Here is a 19,394-nt window from a genome sequence, read left to right as displayed (position 1 = left end):
TTCTTAAGACTAAGCCGAACGCGTTGTACACTGACCCATCCTTCCTGCTTTCCTTCCCTCCCCTCCGCACAGGGTTTGTGGAAGATGCAAACCCTGCAGGGAACGAGAGCGCGCTAATTGTGCTGAGGGGCAGGAGGGCAGGGCCTGGCACACCCACCCCCAGTAAACACCAGTTGCAGGATGAAATGTTCGCCGCCTTGTAACCCCTGGTTTGCTTGGCGGGAGCATGGTGGTGTCACTGGAACCGGTCTCCCCCGCCTGCTCTAAGCTCCCCTCTCCCCGCAGAGCACCCGTCCGGCACGGCACTGATGAACGGCAGCGCGCCGCACGAGGGCCTCAGGGGCGAGAAGGACGCCAGGCAGAACGGCCACGAGGAGGCTGAGGCGGGGGAAGATGGGAACGACCAGGAGGTCATCGTCATACAGGACACGGGATTCACCGTCAAGATCTGCGCGCCGGGCATAGAGCCCTTCTCGCTGCAGGTACCTGCGTCCCGCCAGCCGGGAGGGGACGGGGCAGGGGGTGACGGCAGGGGCAGCTCGGCAAGGGGGAACTGCCCCTGGTCGTTCTCCATGGGGCTCAGGTCTGAGCACAGGGCAAGTGGCATTCCCACTGCTGGGCTGCTCTGAAGGAGAGAGGTGTAAACAGCTTCTGGGCCTGACTGTGGAAGGGAAAGCCTCTTGCCTGCTCAGAGCTTTTGGCACAATGCACCTCCTGGCTGCGCTGCGTTTGGCACGGCAACACGCGCTCACACTGCTCAGGGAGCTCGGGCACCTCTGGGGCTCACAGAGCGATGCAGCCTCCCCTTCCCTCCCCTCCCCTCCCCTTCCCCTTCCCCTGTCCTCTCCTCCCCTTCCCTCCCCGAGAGCTGTGCTGGATGCGGCACGGTATCACGTGGGCGGCAACACGTGCTGCCAGGTCAGGACAGGCTTTGACATGCCTGGCCGATACTCTGATTTAGCTCGATACTGCACTGAAAACCATGTGGACGAAGCATTTTTAGTTCGGGGGAGGCATTTTGAGCCTAAGCCCGGGGGAAGCCTTATCTCCCCAAGACCAGCAGGGAGTGCAGTGAAGTGACGTCCCCCGTGGAACTAGCTGTATTTCAGCCCAGCTTTTCTCTTTCTCTAAATCTCTCTGGCTGTTAGTTTTAATAGGCTAATAATAGCAGCCCATGCTGTTTACAGCAGCTTATGTAAACTGCCCCGAGTCCTCATAGCTCGCGAGCAGCGTCGGTGGCGCTGGAGCCAGGGCAGGCAGCAGGAGCGCAGCCCTGGCACGTGAGCCGGGGCGGTTTCCGCACGGCAGGAGCCGCGTGCCCGGGGGCAGAGCGAGCGGAGGAAGCGGTCTGTCCTCCACTTGCGTCGTTCAGAGCCTCGCCACAAGCATGCAGTGGATGGATGAGGGACGAGCCCCTGGGTTCCCCCCGCCTTCGGTTCCTTGGCTGCGCTCCAGCCCTGCCCTGTGCTCAGTGCAATGCCAGGCTGCAACGCCGCTGGGTGCCCAGCCTGGGGGTTGGAGCTGGGGCAGCTCACCCTGCACAGGGGCAGCGTCCTCCGGCAGGGACAGAAACGGCCTTCTGACAGTTGGCTGACAGTAACTGGCTGGGTTGTTGCCCCCTTAAGGTCTCTCCTCAAGAGATGGTGCAAGAGATCCACCAAGTGTTGATGGACCGTGAAGACACCTGCCACCGGACTTGCTTCTCTCTGCAGCTTGATGGCAACGTCCTCGATAACTTCGCTGAGCTGAAAACTATTGAAGGACTGCAGGAGGGCTCGCTGCTAAAGGTGGTGGAAGGCAAGTTCCTTCAGACTCCGGGAGGGAACAAGCAGGGAGTGGTTTTGGCTACCTGGCAGCAGTTCCCTGTTGTTCTTTTTTGAGACTTGTCTGCTAAAGTAGTAAGCAACTGTGTAATTGCGGTTTATTTCCTCCCTTTTTGTTTATCAGAGCCGTACACAGTGCGGGAAGCCAGGATACACGTGCGTCATATTCGGGACCTTCTGAAGAGTCTTGACCCATCAGACGCTTTCAATGGCGTGGACTGTAACTCGCTGTCATTCCTGAGCGTCTTCACTGAAGGAGACCTGGGAGGTAAGGGGCAAAAAGGCTTCTCTAGCATGGTTGGTCTTCATTCCCCTGACTCCTTGCTTCGTTAAAACACGTTGTGATGATCAGCTGTCCCACCTCATTCAGGAGCGCAGAGAAACTGAGCACTTCTGTACTCCTGCTTGAACAATTACTGGGGGATGAGGTGGTGTTTTGCAGCACTGACTTGGTGTCTCTCTACTCCAGACAGTGGAAAACGGAAGAAAAAAGGTACCGAAATGGAACAAATTGACTGCACCCCTCCTGAACATATCCTGCCAGGTAGCAAAGAGAGACCCCTGTGTGCCCTTCAGCCCCAGAACAGAGACTGGAAGGTAGAGTTCTCCTGTGTGCTCGAAATGGCTCTCAACAGCAAACTGGTGTTCAGGAATTGGGAACTGCACTGAGGGTGGACTTTGGGATTTGCTCTGCTTGATGCTTAATGAGTGCTGGGATAGCACTGCTTAGCCAAGAGAATAAAGTCCAAGTGCTGGACACAGTCTGGACAGCCGCAGAGCACGAAGCGGCCAGTGTTGGGGAGGGGTGGCAGGGAAGGGAGGGCTGCATTTCTCTGCAAAGTCGTGGAGGCAGGATCTGCAGATCGCTGTGAATTACCCTTAGGTTTCCCATGCCCTTGCACTTGGATTCCAGTTTTAGAAGCTGCCATTTGAAAACCAGTACAGCAAGAAATCCATGTGTTGTGCAGCCCAAAGGCCCAGGATGTCTGTTTTTACCTGTCTTATTTGTGAAAGGCAGCAAACTCGGGCGCACAGTAGTGGGCTGCAGGTAGCTGGGGAAGGCTATGATCTTGAGACAATTCTTTTGTGTGCTGTTCCTGGAACCAAGAGGGGCAGCAGGTAAAAGGACTCTGGCTTGTATAGCAGATGTCTCTGTAACACAGGGGTATTAATTTCTACTGACAGGAACTGTTTCTGTTGTGTTCTGTAGCCTTTGCAGTGCCTAAAGGTATTGACAATGAGTGGCTGGAACCCTCCACCTGGCAACAGGAAAATGCATGGGGACCTCATGTATTTATACGTGATCACAGTGGAGGATCGACACGTCAGTATCACTGCATCCACTAGAGGATTTTACTTGAATCAGTGAGTAACTAGGATTTCTCTTGTCCGGCCTTGCAGGAGGGAGCTTGCAATACCAAACTGGAAAAGAACCTGCAAAGAAACATGCTGCTGCTTTTTTTTTCTTTTTTTTTTTCTTTCCCCTGTGGAAAATAGCCTATTTGAATTCACTGCTCACATGGGGTTTGTAGGAGTTGTTATACTGGATTGGGCTCTTTAGTTATGCCCAGTACCATTTTTCCACAGTGGATAAATGCCTGATGCTTTAGGGAAAGGTGAAACATCCCACAATGTCATCAGCTAGTTGAAGTATTTTAAGTCAGGAGGGAATTCCTTCCCGACCATTGTAACTAGCTCATTTTGCCCTCAAGGAAAAGTATAGTCTGCCAGCACTTTGTAACCTGGGCACGGATTTGACTGGCCATTTTTTTGGTGGTGTCTATGAGAGACTGTTAAAGCTGACCGTACAGTGCCTGGCAGCGTACCAGTGGCTGCATTTGAAGAGAAGATGAAGATAAAGCACATTTCTGCATTCTGTCCCATTATGAAATGAAAGTGCTCTGTGTTAAGCTGGCTTGTAGAAGACAGTTTGTATTCTATGGTTTCCTCCCAGATCTGTTAATAAGTAAATAAAATGTGTCAGAAATAACGAGTCAAGAGATGGACATCTAAGTGTGGGTCCAACAGAGAGCAAGTGGCACGAAGAACATGGAATAAGAGGCCTGCTTGGGCTTGGCAAAATGTGAGCTGGGGAGGGGAGTCTGTGCTTGTGGCCCTGGCAGGTCAGTGCTCAGCCCTCCGGCAGGGAGACTCAGTACCCTAAGAGGTTCTGGCTGTCTGGTGTCATTGGTGCCATTCCAGTTGGGTTCTCTGCTAAGCAGAGGCCCTTGTGATACGTATGGGAAGCTCTTCTGTGAAATCAGTCCTTCCTACCTGTGAGAATATGAGCCTCTCTTAAACCTAGTGGTGGCTGAAGAAAGTTCTGAATTAAATTTGCTGCCTGCTGCATGCATTTGGGTCCAGGTATGGAATTACTGATCGCATCTCTGCTGGTGAGAGCCGGGCAGCAGGGGGGCTCTCAGTCCTCCTGCCTGTGTGCCACTTGGTCTCTGTTTCACAGACAACAATGTGTTACACAGGCCTTTCACGAGGTGCTTATTTGGGAAGGCTTTCACTCATAGAGCGAGTTCCTGTGGGTTGTGAAGTCTCAGCTATGACAACAGCTTGTTTCTTTCCTCTTACAGGTCTACTGCATACAACTTCAATCCCAAACCTGCAAACCCCAGCTTTCTCAGTCATTCCTTGGTGGAACTACTTAACCAGATCAGCCCTACCTTCAAAAAAAACTTCTCCGCTCTGCAGAAGAAACGGTAGCAAACGTTCTCCTCTCTGTCCCCTTGGGTAGCGTGATGCTAAGCTGCCTGGTGAGGCCCCGGTACCTGGCTGGCTCTGTGGAGCTGGGTGCCGTGCTCGTACAGCAGGGGTTGTGACGCCCTCTTGCTCTGCACACACCTGGTGGGTGGATGGTCGGGGGTGCTTGGTGGAACACGAGTCCGTGCAGCAAGGGGCTGCCCAGTGCCTGCCGGGGCCTCGTGGCAGCACCCTGGGCTCTGGCTTTACCTGGTAGTAGGTGCTTCTCCCTGAAAACAAAAAAAAAAGCTGAAGCATAAAGTATCTGGAAAAGTAACACGTGAGGGCTTTGCAGAGGCTTACAGTAGAGAAAGAATAATTATCTTAAACGTGTTCATGCATGCTTGCTTTCCTCTAGTTCTTCTGACAGTAATAATAAGGAACAACAATAGATTGTTTTATTTTCCTGCCCTTGCCAGAGGGACCATTTATTCTACTCCAGGACAGTGGATCCTGTGCAAAAGCCTGTCATTCTTTAGAGTCCACTTAATGAACTGCCTTAGCTCAGCAGGATGCAAATTGACAGGCACATTGTGTGGTTTTCAAAAGTGCTGCTTCTGTTCTCATTAGGAAGATGAAAGTGACACTATACAAGGGCTGGAAATTAGCAGTGGCCTCCCAGCCACCAGTGTGACTATCTGGCCATTTAAAAATGATTATATTGTACTGCTTGTTGGGCCACAAGTAAATACAGATGAGACTCCGGCACCTGCTGAGAGCAGACAGATTACACCGAAGGCCGTTAGGTGAAGCTTGCGTTTTCAGTTCATTAGGGGATGTGTGCTACAACACGATGCTTAGGGACTGCTGCGCCAGCTGAGAGCCAGTAACAGGGGTGGCTGGCCGGGAGTGGCCATTCCCTGCCTCTGCTCCTGGTCTGTGGTGAGCAGAGAACACGGGGGGGATTTCGGGAGGTGCAGCTGAGGAAACAGGAACGAGGAGAGCCCAGTGCATTGCCTAGGCTGCTGCTGAGAGGCACTGCCAAGCCAGGCGGTCAGGAAGGGCTCTCAGATGGGGGAACCCAAAGCCCACTGTGCTGCCTGGCAGAGCTGGTCTTGTTCCGTGCTTTGTCACAAGCTGGTGTCGCAGCACAGGGAGAGCTCTCTTAGAAATCTTTCTTTGGAAAATACCTAATGGTTTTCACTCCCAACTCAGGGTTCAGAGACATCCTTTTGAAAGGATAGCAACTCCTTTCCAAGTGTACAGCTGGACAGCTCCACAAGCAGAACACGCCATGGACTGTGTCCGGGCCGAAGACGCTTACACCTCTAGACTGGGCTACGAAGAGCACATCCCCGGACAGGTAGCACTCTCGCTTTGGGGGGGAGCCCTGGCAGGAGGTTGCCACCCGTTGTGCTGGGAACCGGCTGGCTTTACTGACAAGCAGACCTTTGGTATTTGTGGAGGGGTGTTGCTCAGCGAGGAACACTTGCGTTAGTCCTTGTTTTCTACAGCCTCTTTAACTACAGAGGGCTGAGTGCTGAGGCTGCAGCTTCCCTGAGTACCTGAGGGTCTGAGAGGAGGGATTTCTGCTCAAGTATTTATAACTCCCGTGTCTGTACTCTAGCTCTGCTGCACTGTGCAGACAGCACAGTGTTCCTCCTTGCTGGCTAGGCCTGGAACATCTCAACAAACTATTCCAAGGGTTTCAGTCACAGCCTCGTAACCTAAAATGTTCCAGGCGTGCGTGGAAGGGCTGCCTGCAGGTGGCTGCCTGCGGAGTGACCACGTCACAGTGTGCGGGTTAACCAGATCTGCACTGAGTTACTCCGGAGCTAGCAATCCGGCATCTCAGATAAACTGCATTGTGTAAGCTGGACTAATTCAACAGCCATTTGGGATAGACCTTGTATACAGGCAGCTCGTAAGGAGTGATCCTGCTGTGAATTCACTTCCTCTGGATGTTATGACAGCCCTGAGTTCTTCCCTTCTCCCTTCCCTTCTCTCACAAAATGCCTTGTAAATCAAACGCTGGCTTGCCAGCCCCTGCCTACACAGTGTAGTGCTTCCCATGAGTTTTTGATTCTTTCAGACCAGAGACTGGAACGAGGAGCTGCAGACCACACGAGAGCTACCCCGCAAGAACCTGCCTGAGAGGCTGCTGAGAGAACGAGCCATTTTCAAGGTAACTTTGGGATCTGCAGGCAGCTACTTACACACACCCTTCTCTGCCGCTGGTCTCACATCTAGACATTTCACCTGGGCCTGCCTTTTAGAAGCTGCAAGCTGAGGGTCCCTGTTTGCGAGCTAAGGGGTCTTGTTTTCTCTCGCATATCACAGAATCCTCTAGGTTGGAAAAGACCTCCAGGGTCAAGTCCAACCATCAACCTGACCTGCCAAGTCCCATCACTAAGCCATGTATCTTAGTGCCACATCCACGCATCTCTTAAATAACTCCAGGGATGGGCACTCTATGACTTCCCTGGGGAGCCTGTTCCAGTGCTTGACCAATGTCTGCCTTCTGCTCCCAGCCTCGCAGGGGAGAATCGTGCTCCTTGACCTTGTGTCTCCCAGCCCTCTGCTGTTCTGTTTGATCAGCCTTCTTTCGAGTGGGTGGGAGGGGTGGATGCGCGTTAACCTAAACCTCCTCTGCAGAGAGCTAATGAGTCTGAGCCATGGTGATCCCTAATGCTTTGGCTCCTGGAGCTTGTATCCAAGCCACTGGCCAGGCTCACAAAAGCAAAAGCCAGCTGACCTGCCTGCCTGCTGGAGGCCATCAGGAGGTGAGGAGTGAAGGAGAAATTTGCAGAGAGTTTTGAGAAGGAGGTGCTAGGAGGGGGTGATCCCTTCCTTACCTAGCTTTCTCTCCAACTGTCTCCAGGTTCACAGCGACTTCACTGCAGCAGCAACAAGAGGTGCCATGGCTGTCATTGATGGCAACGTCATGGCCATCAACCCCAGTGAAGAGACCAAGATGCAGATGTTCATCTGGAACAACATTTTCTTCAGTCTGGGCTTTGATGTCCGTGACCACTATAAGGACTTTGGCGGGGATGTTGCTGCTTACGTGGCACCTACCAACGATCTCAACGGTGTGCGGACCTATAATGCTGTGGATGTAGAAGGGCTGTACACGCTGGGGACTGTAGTGGTGGATTACAGAGGTTACAGGGTGACAGCTCAGTCTATTATTCCTGGGATCTTGGAACGGGAGCAGGAACAGAGTGTCATCTATGGGTCAATAGACTTTGGCAAGACGGTTGTCTCGCATCCCAAGTACCTGGAGCTGCTGGAGAAGACCAGCAGGCCGCTTAAGATCCAGAAGCACAAAGTCCTGAATGACAAGAACGAGGAGGTGGAGCTGTGCTCCTCAGTGGAGTGCAAAGGCATTATTGGCAATGACGGGCGTCACTACATCCTGGACCTGCTCCGCACTTTCCCTCCAGACCTAAACTTCCTGCCTGTTGAAGGGGAGGAGATGCCAGAGGAATGTAAGAAAATGGGGTTTCCCAAGCAGCACAGACACAAGCTTTGCTGTCTCCGGCAAGAGCTTGTTGATGCCTTTGTAGAGCACAGGTGAGCTGAGCTCCCCCCTTCGTCCACTCACAACTGGTAATGGCCAAGTCAGGACCACGCTGTGCTGTCCTGGGGACGTCGCCTCACAGCTGCCAGGGGTGGGCTTCCCCACCATTTGGCCCTGCAGGTGCAATGATAGAAGCTTATTTAATGAGAGGTGAAAACAGGAACACTAACAGGGTTACAGGGAGCCGGGGAGAGGTGCCTTCTGCGGTCTCCGGGTCTCTGTTTGTTGTTTCCTGTCCTTACCCTGCAGATACCATGTTCTCCTGCCATCTAGGGAACGGGATGGATTTATGTTTATCTTTAAGGCTCTCCAGACATCCTGAATGCTACTTTACCCCCTCCCTCCCAGACATTTGAAAAAAAACCTACCTGTGGGAACTGCTGTAGGCACTTCTGTGGTGGGGTGTGTTGGTGTTGGGCTGGCTCGGTGCAGGCGAGGAAACGGGAGCTGAGAGCAGGCAGGCAGAGTCATGTGGGGCTGGTGGTGTTAACGCTCCTGCTTCCCGTGTGAAGGGCTGCAGGGTGCTCTGCTTCCACCGCTGGTCAGAGTCTGCTCTGCTCACACAGATGAGCCCTGAGCCGCTGGCAGGGGAGCCCTGCCCGCTGAGCAACCAGTTCTGCAGCCGGCGCCCTGCCCCATCCTGCTGCCTGCCTGCAGGCGCCTTGGCTGCTCCCTGGGAGAGCTTCCAGACCAGCAGCGTGCAGGACTGTGGCCGTAGGGTGCTGCTGCTGCTCTATGGCTAGCAGAGGTTGGGCCTCCCTGTGCTCAGGTCTCCTGGCAGAATTGCTGCTGGTTTCTGTTTGTCTCTAGTTGTGTTCATCTGGCAGTAAGAATCTTCCTGAGCTGTCTGCTGGTGCTGTGCCTGGAAAGCTACTTGTAACCGCTGCAAGGAGCTGAGTTTCCCATTGTGATGGGTAACAAAAACCCACCTTTTTTGTCTGTTCTGATATGCTAATGATAAATACTAGAATAATGTAAACTCCTTCAATTCCAGAAAGCTTATTGGTAGGCGTCGTGCATTATGCCTTTGCACTGGGAAACTGGATGGTCCATTACCTCAGCTCTGAGGTTTTTTCCTTGTAGAGGAGTGACAATCTTAGTGGATTCTCCTGCTGTGCTGAATTCCTCTCTTCCTTCACTGCAGGTATCTCTTATTCATGAAGCTGGCTGCACTGCAGCTGATGCAGCAGAAAGCCAACAAGCAGGAGAGCTCAGGTGCATTGGAAAATGGTGCCTCTCCAGAGAATGGCACAGCAGAAAGTGAGAAGTCTGAGTCAGATGATGGTAAAATAGATGACAACGTGACTGGACTTGATCAGGTTAAGGAGCTTGCTGAGACCATTGCATCTGATGATGGAACAGGTATTTAATCCTCTGCACCAGAAGCAGCTCAGGCCTGCTGCTGTGCTGGTGGGCTGTGTCTCTGGTCAGAGCTGCCAGACTGGGGGTGCTCAGGGTGATTATTCATTGTTAAACAGGACAAGTACTGGCTTCTGTTGTCAATGGTGTTCTAGCTCTTTTGATAGAGCTGTTCACGCACTAATACGTTAATTACCCTGGCTGCCTGGGGGCAGGTGGGTAGGTGGACTGTGTGTCTCTGAAATGGGGCAAGCCCATCAGCTCTGACGCAGGAAGAAGCCTGGCCAGCAAGCTGGTCTGCATGGTCAGCAGCCAGGGCTGAGCTCTGGGGCAGGCGGAGAGGCACGGGCTGTGTCAGAGCAGGGGAGTGTGCAATGCTCAAACACCTTCAGAAATCTCAGACTTGAATTTCTGAGTATCTGTGGTTGGGGAGAGGGTTTGTTTTCTAGGTCATCTTAGGTGCTTTTGCTCAGATTTTGCACTTCTGCAACTATTCTTCTTTCCACATATCTTACGTTTGACTGTTTTTATAATGGTTTCCTGCAGAACGTGCCATCGTTACTGCTTTTAGTAACAAAACTTTTCTCTTTAATAGCTAGGCTTGTCATTTTCTGAAATCCACATTCATTTCTATTCTATTTTTCTTCCTGCTCCAGTGGATCCGAAAAGCAGAGAAGTGATTCGAAATGCTTGCAAGGCTGTAGGCTCCATTAGTGACACATCATTTGACATTCGGTTTAACCCAGATATTTTCTCACCAGGTATGTGAGCAGCTATGTGTGTTTGTTCTGGTCTTTCTTCAGAGGATCGCTATGTGCAGCCTGCTACAGGCAACAGTGTGTTCTAAAACCACAGGCTTTTGGCTAGTTGGCATAATGTAGGGTTCTCTGTACAGCATAAAGATACAGAGAAGAATAAAATTAAATTGATTGTAATGCTCTAACTATGAGAGACAGGCAGTAAGCTGTCTCCCACTGCTGCACTTGGGGGAGTCTGCAGAGTGTTGCCAAGAATCTTGTGATTCTCCATCGTTCCAGCTGCTAGACCACATGAAAAGAGGCTGGGGGGAGGGCAGTAAATTTGATCCTAATGTAGTAGTTGACACAAAAAACAACAGTCGTAGTTGAATCAGTGATGTTGGATCCCCAGCGAAGGGCAGGGGCTGTTTTAGCAACATGTGGTCAGCGGGTCACAGTGCCCTTTCAAACACATACATGGGTTGCAGGCATCGGATGCACTTTTCTGTGCCTGCAATCAGCGTGCTTTATTTGGAAATACGGTAAAACTGTGTGTTTATGGGGTGAACGCAGAGGCTGTGTGCGTGTAAATTGCAGGGGAATGGTTATGTAGTTGAATTCATCTTGGAATACATGTGTCAAAAGGAGCATGTGTTTTGAAATGCACAAACACCTTCTGAGGCTGGTAAAAATTAGTGTTTTGGCACTGACTGTGCAGCTAATGCTTAAAACTTTGTTTTAATTTTGGAGTGCCAAAGCAAAAGCCTCTGAGCTTCTAGTACCCGCAGTATACGCTGGCCCATCTTCTGAGATGTGCCGCCCTGCTCTAGCCAGTTCTCTGCGCTGGAATTGTATGCAGCACTTGTTGGTAGGTGGAATGGACCAGATAAAGAGCAGGATTGGGGCCTTTAAGAGCTGCATTAGAAAAGAACAATTGGGCACAGAGCAGCACAGCCAGGGGCCCCGTGGACCAGGTAGCTCTTCCTATCAAAACGTGTTGCAGAGTAGAGTTCTGAAGAAGCATTTCTGCTTCCAGCGGTGCAGAATGGCTTTAGCTCGTTGCCTGTTCTTATTCTATGACTTCTGTCCTTGAGTTAGTTTTCCTTTGAGTTAATGCTCTGTGTTTTCCTCTTCTACCCTCCTAGGTGTTCGTTTTCCTGAGTCCAGCAAAGAGGAGGTGCAGGATCAGAAGCAGCTACTGAAGGACGCTGCTGCATTCTTGCTCTCATGCCAGATCCCAGGCTTGGTAAGGAACTGAGGGCCAGCAGTAATGTCCTCTTTGAAAGCTTACCTCAAGTCTGGCCACTCCGAGCAAGCGCTGAGATGGTGGGACATCAGCTTCACCTCCTGAGCAAATGCTGCACTCTCCTGCTGGCAGCCAAGTTACTGCAGTGGGGATGAAGTACGGTGAACAGCACCAGTATCGCCAGTACAAACACGAGGGGTTTTGCATTTCCTGCCTTGCATCACAGCACAGTTTTCCCACTTCACTCCAACAAAGAACTTTTGGCATTAGTGATTAACATTATTGCTGAGAGTTTGTGGCAGTAAAGACCACAAAAGTGATCCTCCCTAGCCCTGGGCATCATACACAGTGTAGCGTATTATCCGACCTCGATCATGACTCAGTGGGTGACGAATGATTTGGAGTGAGCTGGGAAACTTCTTGCTCATATCTATTTTAAAAACTCCTTCTCAAAGTCTGGAGCATTTTGAGTGCTAACCCATGTGCCTGGCTAGATAAGAAGGGAACAGCTGGTGTTTCTTAAGACGCTCTCTAAAGTGACTGCTAATATGTATATTACAGCTGGCACTGGAAGTAGGATTGGAATTGCTCATCTTCACTCCAAGAGGCCGTGGAGTTGTTGGTGTTACCTAGGAGGGGCTTTTCCTTGCTGGAAAACTTCTGAACTGTACCTCCCTGAAAAACCTCCCTGCAAATCCACTAGTGCTGCAGTCAGCATAAGCTTTTAAGGCCAGCTATTCAATGCTTAAATAGAAAGGGAGGGGGAATGAATCAGAAAAAGGCCTGATGAGTGTTGTTTTACAAGGTTCTTGATACACTAGTTTATAAATGCAAAATGCTTCACAGACATGTATGTGAGGGCAGGCCACAGGCCAGATGCTGAAAGTAGGCAGTCCTAGCTCTGTGTATCAGAAAGTAGCTGGTGTTACTCCATGACGTGAATTAAATGACTCTTATCAGCGCTGCAACACAACTTAGCAAGTGCCATTTCCCCTTATCAGCCAAGTGTGTACCACTCCATGTAGCCTTTTAATTGGAAATGGTTTTAGTTAGCGCCTGTATGGCCCTTAAAGAAGGGGTAGCCTGTTGGTTCCACAAACCTCAGTTAAATAGCCCATGCCAAAGGGAAAGAGGTCCTCATTGCCTGAGACACAAGTCCTCTGCATCCTTGCTCTGCTCCACTTGTGTGTGGCCTTGGGCACGCTGCTGGACGCTGTGTGCTGAAGGCTGCCCCTGCCTCCACTGGTCTCCTCGTGCTGCTTGAGGTGCTGGGAGGACGCTGTTGGTGTCTTGCTGGGCTGTCACCTCTGCTGGGTCTGCCCAGGGAGCTGGGTGGTGTCTGAGCTGTTTTACAAAGGCAGGTGATCTCTGCACCGCCGTTTCCCAGTGCTTATTGGGAGTGTACAGTGCTCATTCAGCCCTGAGATGTGAGAGTAAAGGCGCTAAAAGCAGCAAGGAGCTTGTGCAGACTGCTCTGGGCTGCCTGCTGCGAGCCTTCCCCTCGCTCGTGCTCTATGGCTGTCTCTTGTCATCTTTGGAAATTGCCTTCTCTGTTAGTGAACACGTTTTCCCCTCCCCAGTCCAATTTTTTTTTTTTTTTTTTTTATATGGAAATTCTCCCCTTCATGTTTGTTTCTGTAACCAGAGCTTGCATATACCCTGCAGGTCAAAGACTGCCTGGACCACACGGTGCTCCCGATGGACGGGGCCACCCTAGCAGAGGCCATGCACCAGAGGGGCATCAACATGCGATACCTGGGCAAAGTGATCAACTTCATCACGAAGACCCCTGGCCGTGCTCAGCTGGATCACATCTTTGTAAGCATCAGGCTTAACTTCGGGCTGTCATTTCCAACTGCCTTTGGCATAATTTGCCCTGTGTAAATGCCAACTTGGCTAATTTTCTCTGTGAAAAATAAACAGCTTCAGTAAGAGGAGGAGGAAGAAGTACTTGTAAGTGGTGGATGGGGAGTTTTACTCCCAGTTCCTTAGTTGCTTTCATAATGTTGGCGTGTTTGAGTGTCCTCCTGGGATAGAAAAATGCTTCACGGATTCGCAAGTGTAGTAGCAGGCAGCACCCAGCTGGATTTTTAAGCCATGCATTTTTTTAAGCCTCTAATACCTGGCAAGGCTTTGGGTCAAGGTGGAATGTGGTGTTGAGACGTGGCTGCCTGGCAGCTCTGCAGTGTGGTGTGGCTGGTGGGCATCTCGCCCATGGGCGAGCAGAGGGCTCTTCTCCAGCCCTGGGAGCGTTGTCGAATGCAGAGCAGTTCTGTGCCCAAGTGTGAGAACTGAGCAGCGTGCCTTCTGCAGATCTTGGTAAAAGCCCACTTCAAAGCAAAAGTGTGTTCTTCATTGTTACTGTTGACTGACTTGGTCTCTGTTTCTCGTATTCCTTGGGGTAGAAAATTGGCATCAGTGAATTGATCACGCGATCGGCTAAACACATCTTCAAGACGTACCTCCAGGTATGACCTGCAGTCTAACCTCTTGCTTTGTGTGTTCTCTCTAATGATTTTTTTTTACAAAGGGAGAGCTGTTTGAGTTTCTTCTCTCATTAGAGAGTTCATGGGTGTCTCCTAGCAACAGGAAGTACAACCTTATTAGAGCCAAAATAGGCATAGGCCTGCGTGCGAGGGAAAACAAGTTCCCACTTGAAGGTAGTTTTCCCAGAGAATAATCATTCATGCTTTTCTTCCCTAGATTCTCACTCATTACGTTGAAGGCTTATAAATGTGAAATCACAGCTAGTAATGCCTTTTCTGTTGCTTTTGCCATTCTAAGAAGCTTTTCTTAATTAAATGTGCAGTAATGCATCTTTATACCTGTACGTATGTGGCATAGCAATGCACCTGGTTTTATTCCAGTGACAAATCTTTACACTCTCTAGTTTTTCTGTCCCAAGTAGCAGCCCGAAGTAGAACTGTATATTGTGCGTGTGTGTACACCTTTACATCTACATAATTCTGTCTGTGCTAGTTCCCCTTGCAAATATTTGCCTCTTCCTCGCCTGGAAGATTTCCCTGTTTCTGGCAGGACTGGATCTGTGCAAGGCTCAGGGTCAGTGTAGTGCCTCTGTGCTGCCAGGTGTATTCCATGACTGACTTCAGTGTCTCGCTGTAGGGTGTGGAGCTGTCGGGTTTATCAGCAGCCATCAGCCACTTCCTCAATTGCTTTCTAAGCTCCTTTCCAAATCCCATTGCCCATCTTCCAGCTGATGAGCTGGTCTCCAAGAAAAAGAATAAGAAAAGGAAAAACAGGAACCTTGGAAATGCTGATAACACTGCTTGGGCCAGCATGACCCCTCAGGAGCTTTGGAAGAATATTTGTTCAGAAGCAAAGAACTACTTCGATTTTAGTCTTGAATGGTAAGCAAAGCAAACGGCCCTGACTTGCGCCTGACCTCTCACCACACGTCGGTAGCTCGTACTGCTCTCTAATAAGACCCGCCTTTTTGATCTGTTTTCTGTTTGGATATAAATTTGTACTCTTGAGGAATTACTATGGCCTTAAAATGGAGATAAATCAGCCAAAGAGCAGCAGGGGGAAGTGCAGCTGAAATCTGGAGTGAGGTGAAGCCTATGAGGCAAAGGCAGCTAGGAAACCCAGGGGAGAAGGGGAAAGCTCTCCTTAGCGGTGCAGAGGGGGAGCACAAAGCGAGATAAAACAGCGTAGGCAACATATATTTGTATATATGGAAGATGGTTTAAGCTGAAAGCAGCCTATATTCCTAAGAAACAAGGACAGCCTCTCCTGGATTTGAAGTGGAGAAGGCCAGTGAGGCTGCTGGCAGGCGCAAACAGGAGATGTTCAACTGAAGTTGCAAGAAAACGGGGTCCTCAGAGGGAAATCGCGACTAGGGGCTAAGTCAGCGATCGCCCCTTTCATGTCAGGGCCAGCTTAGTGTTTACCTGGAGCTGAAACCCTCAGATGTACAGGCCTGCACCCAGACCCTGCAGTGGGCTGGGAAGAGAAGACAGAGGGTTTCAGTCAGAAGTGGTGACGTGCAGCTCTGTAAGCTGTAATAGACCACTGGCATCCAGCATGTTACTGGTCTCAGACAGCAGCTGGGTGCAAGGGGAGCTGTGTTTGATACGCTGCCGCCTGGGGAAGGTCTTGAGCAGCAGCTTCCCTGGGAGCTCAAGCCTGTGTTTGCTTCTTGCAGTGAGAACGCTGACCAAGCAGCTGAGGTGTATAATCTACAGAAAATCACCCTCCTTCGTGAAATCTCCCTCAAAACTGGAGTCCAAGTAAGATCCACTTATTTTCTGCCCTCCCACTGTGTTCTGTTCTGAAAAGTGTGAAGCACAGATGGCTCTGCAGGGACAGCCCATCAGGGAGACGGTGCAAGCCCCTAAAGGTCTTCATGGCATTAATGCTGCAATACAGGGGCCAGTCCTGCAAAAGGAGACTTCAAATCCAGTTGCCTTGTAGGGTGAACTGGTGGTGCATTTCCCGTGGAAGATCAGCTGGTCTGACCGTGATTCCTGTGGCAAACTCTAACAGTCCAAGCCATCACACCTTGCTCTCCCCATCCAAGGAGCAGAGCAGGGCTTCAGGGTTGTCCTCACTTGAGGGGCAGGGTGTTTCCCTCCCTGCAGCCGTGCCTTCTCCCTCCTGTAAGGGGGTGTGTGTAAGTTAGGCTGGATGGGCTTCCCCTGGCACTGGCATGGCCATGGCTTTGCAGTGTGGAGCTCTTACCACCAGTATGTGGTGGTGCACGCCTACGTTACCTTTCAAAGCACTGTCCCCAGGTGATGATACAGGAGATGTTTTGACCGAATCCATATGCAGAATTCGAGACTCGTTCTCCTCTCTTCTTGCTAAGTACCCATGAAGTGGTGGCTGTGACCTCCTCCTGTCTTTTTTGTTCCTCCAGATACTGCTGAAAGAGTACAACTTCGACAACAGGCACAAGCCCACCTTCACAGAGGAGGACATTCTCAACATCTTCCCTGTAGTGAAGCACGTAAACCCCAAAGCCTCAGATGCTTTCCACTTCTTCCAGAGCGGGCAAGCAAAGGTTCAGCAAGGTACAGACCCAGCATGCCTTTGCCTCTTGAGGCTACTGCTGATGAAAGGAAGAGTGGGGTATGTGTGGCATGGGCTGCTGCCCTCCGCCAGGGTGTCCCCCACCTACCCTGTTTCAGCTGAGAGTCACGGTCTCCAAAAACATCTGAAGCACTCAGCTGATCCAAGGTTACCACCTGTGAGCAAGGATGGATGTAGAGCAACGTTTTTTCTCCTGGGGTTCAAACCTTACACAGGGCAGTGACCTATAGCTCCATAGCCCACTACTGTTGTTGCCGGCCACACGTAGCTCGCTCCACATGCGTGGCTTCTCCAGTAGCATTAGGGGTTATTTACTATGTATGCGTAGATGAATATGTATTTTTTCAGGTTTCTTGAAGGAGGGCTGTGAGCTCATCAATGAAGCCTTAAACTTGTTCAACAATGTGTATGGTGCTATGCATGTAGAAATCTGTGCCTGCCTGAGGCTGCTAGCTCGTCTCAATTATATCATGGGAGATTATTCAGAGGTAAGCAAAAGTCTCAGACAGGGTTTGTTTGTCCTCCTGTTCCTTCCCCATGCTTGCTTGCTCAAGTGCACAACATCTGTGTGACTTGTGTTTGGATCTTCTCTTCTGTTTAGGCCTTAAGTAATCAGCAGAAAGCGGTGCTAATGAGTGAGAGGGTCCTGGGTATCGAACATCCCAACACAATTCAAGAATACGTAAGTACACAGGATACTGGGGGAGAAGCAGCACCCTGGGTATGTGCCTATTCTGAGAGCCTTAACTGATGTCTGAATCTAGAAAACAGTTGCAGTTTCTTCTGTGCTGTTCTTACCAGAATCTTCCACTTTCGTGGTTTTGATTCTGTAAGGTGTATGTGAAATTGTTTGCATCAGGAGCATCCCATACGATCAGTGTTTGTCCTACTCAGTTTAGACTTCTGGGATTTTGTCTGTTGAATGCTTATATATATATTCTTCAGTTCTGGAAAAAAAAAAAAGGCAAGAACCCCCTGAAGAGCACAATCAGAATATCATATAAATACAGGTCAACTTTGAAATATTTTTGAGGTGCATAAGAGATGTTGCAATTAAACTGTTTGGCTGTTTTTCAGTGTATTTTATGTGGATCCCTTAGCATAGCTGTAAGTCAACCAGTAGACTTGTAACCTTTCTGACTAGTTGAAATCTGTTTAGCTATAAATGAAAATACTTATATTTGTGTGCAACTGAGGAAGGGAGTAGAAAGGAGATATCAATTTGTTTTATAAAGTGATAAAAATACATCAATGCTGTGTTATTTTTGTTGTAGATGCACCTTGCTTTGTACTGCTTTGCAAACAGCCAACTCTCTACAGCATTAAACTTACTGTACCGTGCACGCTACCTCATGCTGTTGGTATTTGGGGAGGATCACCCAGAAATGGCACTCTTAGATGTAAGTAATCTTCTAGAGTCAATGTCTTTGAGTTTAACCCTTAAGAAATCTCTTGGACTTCAAAACACCCAGGCTATTTGAACTGTGCATTTAGGCACTTCATCCCTGGGTTACAAAACATTACTACCATTAGAAGAAAAAAGGAGTTTGACTGTTTAGCTGGGGAGATGGGAGGTCAGCCTTCTGTGGCTGGAGCTCTCTGCTGGGACACTGGAGATGTAGACTTGAGCACCTGTAATGCTTGGCCTAATTCAGCCCGTTCCTTGTTTCCTGTACGTGAGGTGGAGAAGGTTCACAGGACCTCAGAACGGCTGAGATCAGAGGGAACTGCTGGGTTCATCTGGTCCAACCGCCCTGCACAAGCAGGGTGCCCAGGACCATGTCCAGGCAGCTCTTGAATATTTCCAAGGACGGGGAGGCTCCTTTTATTTCTTCTGGCTGGCTGGTTTGGGCTGAGTCCCCGAGGGAGAGAGCGGTCTCCAGTCATACGTCAGGTGCTGGAGATATCTGCTGGGGACCTGTCAGCTCGAGCCTTTTCAAGCAGAAAATACCTGTGCAGTCTTGGTATTCATGAAGCAGTAAATGCATATTTTGATTTGGCCTTAATGAACGCCTACTTGACTACTTGTGCTTGGTGGATCTGTGCAGAACAACATCGGCTTGGTGCTCCACGGGGTTATGGAGTATGACCTGTCCCTCCGGTTCCTGGAGAACGCGCTGGCCATCAGCTCCAAGTATCATGGCTCCAAGTCTTTGAAAGTTGCACTAAGGTGAGGCAGGTGGAGTGCTGGGCTGGGTCACTGTGCTGGCAAGGAGCGAGTACGCTCACTGTGTGCTCACACGGGAGGGCTCTGGTCTGTCTCTGTCCAGTCATGTAAATTAGAGTCAGTAGTCCCAGCTCTCATGCTCCTTGGGACCGGTGGGCTGCATGCAGTTAAGGTAATGCCGCAACATCCAAGTCGATCTAGAAGGACGGAAGTCCCTTGTTCTTGAAGTTAATTGTGGGATCTGCTTAATGCTGGTTGCCCCAAAAATACGTTAGGAAGATCCTGGTACTCACAGGGCAGAGTGAGAAAAAAGCATGTGGCAACTGAAGGTTAAAGAGCAAGGCTCCAGTAATTATACTGAGACTGGGATGCTATGGAAACACGTGTAGCTAATTGTTTCAGCCCTCAGGGAGCTACCTTTGAGGAAATATTTCATTTGCTTTTGTCCTTCACCATTAAACCCTTGCACTTGAGTAAAATACTGAGCGGCATTTTGTTTCCAAGGGAGCTATGAGTGGTTGGCACCTTTAGGATCTATTCTAAATGCCCACTGCTCTTCAGTGCTGCATGCTCTGTCCTTGAATGCAGAACTGGCTCACAAACAACCAAGCAGTGGCCCACTCCTAATTACTACCACATTGCAACCCATCTGTTCTTCGTCAGGGTGAAAATAAATCTTACTAAGCACCCACAGGAATCCGATTTGTTTTCTAGCAGGTGATGGATATTATTCTGG

General features: G+C 50.1%; 1 protein-coding gene across 2 annotated transcripts in view; it reads left to right on the top strand.

Annotated features, from left to right (window-relative positions):
- CLUH (clustered mitochondria homolog) overlaps positions 1 to 19,394 on the top strand; it is a 34,600-nt gene that overhangs the window by 9,089 nt on the left and 6,117 nt on the right. For both annotated transcript variants that reach the window (XM_084493510.1, XM_084493509.1), the window contains exons 2-22: positions 286 to 482; positions 1,626 to 1,797; positions 1,948 to 2,091; positions 2,293 to 2,420; positions 3,034 to 3,188; positions 4,409 to 4,534; positions 5,730 to 5,877; positions 6,607 to 6,699; positions 7,396 to 8,090; positions 9,242 to 9,459; positions 10,113 to 10,217; positions 11,339 to 11,439; positions 13,105 to 13,257; positions 13,845 to 13,907; positions 14,563 to 14,807; positions 15,605 to 15,689; positions 16,319 to 16,472; positions 16,840 to 16,979; positions 17,093 to 17,173; positions 17,766 to 17,891; positions 18,540 to 18,661. In XM_084493510.1, coding sequence (XP_084349636.1) covers positions 286 to 482; positions 1,626 to 1,797; positions 1,948 to 2,091; positions 2,293 to 2,420; positions 3,034 to 3,188; positions 4,409 to 4,534; positions 5,730 to 5,877; positions 6,607 to 6,699; positions 7,396 to 8,090; positions 9,242 to 9,459; positions 10,113 to 10,217; positions 11,339 to 11,439; positions 13,105 to 13,257; positions 13,845 to 13,907; positions 14,563 to 14,807; positions 15,605 to 15,689; positions 16,319 to 16,472; positions 16,840 to 16,979; positions 17,093 to 17,173; positions 17,766 to 17,891; positions 18,540 to 18,661 — 3,451 coding nt within the window. The remainder of the gene's footprint in view (positions 1 to 285; positions 483 to 1,625; positions 1,798 to 1,947; positions 2,092 to 2,292; positions 2,421 to 3,033; positions 3,189 to 4,408; positions 4,535 to 5,729; positions 5,878 to 6,606; positions 6,700 to 7,395; positions 8,091 to 9,241; positions 9,460 to 10,112; positions 10,218 to 11,338; positions 11,440 to 13,104; positions 13,258 to 13,844; positions 13,908 to 14,562; positions 14,808 to 15,604; positions 15,690 to 16,318; positions 16,473 to 16,839; positions 16,980 to 17,092; positions 17,174 to 17,765; positions 17,892 to 18,539; positions 18,662 to 19,394) is intronic.

This window comes from Aythya ferina (assembly GCF_964211825.1).
Source record: "Aythya ferina genome assembly, chromosome: 19".
NCBI classification, from domain to species: Eukaryota; Metazoa; Chordata; class Aves; order Anseriformes; family Anatidae; genus Aythya; species Aythya ferina.
Note: the sequence above shows the minus strand (reverse complement) of the source record. Positions and strands in the feature narration are given on the sequence as shown.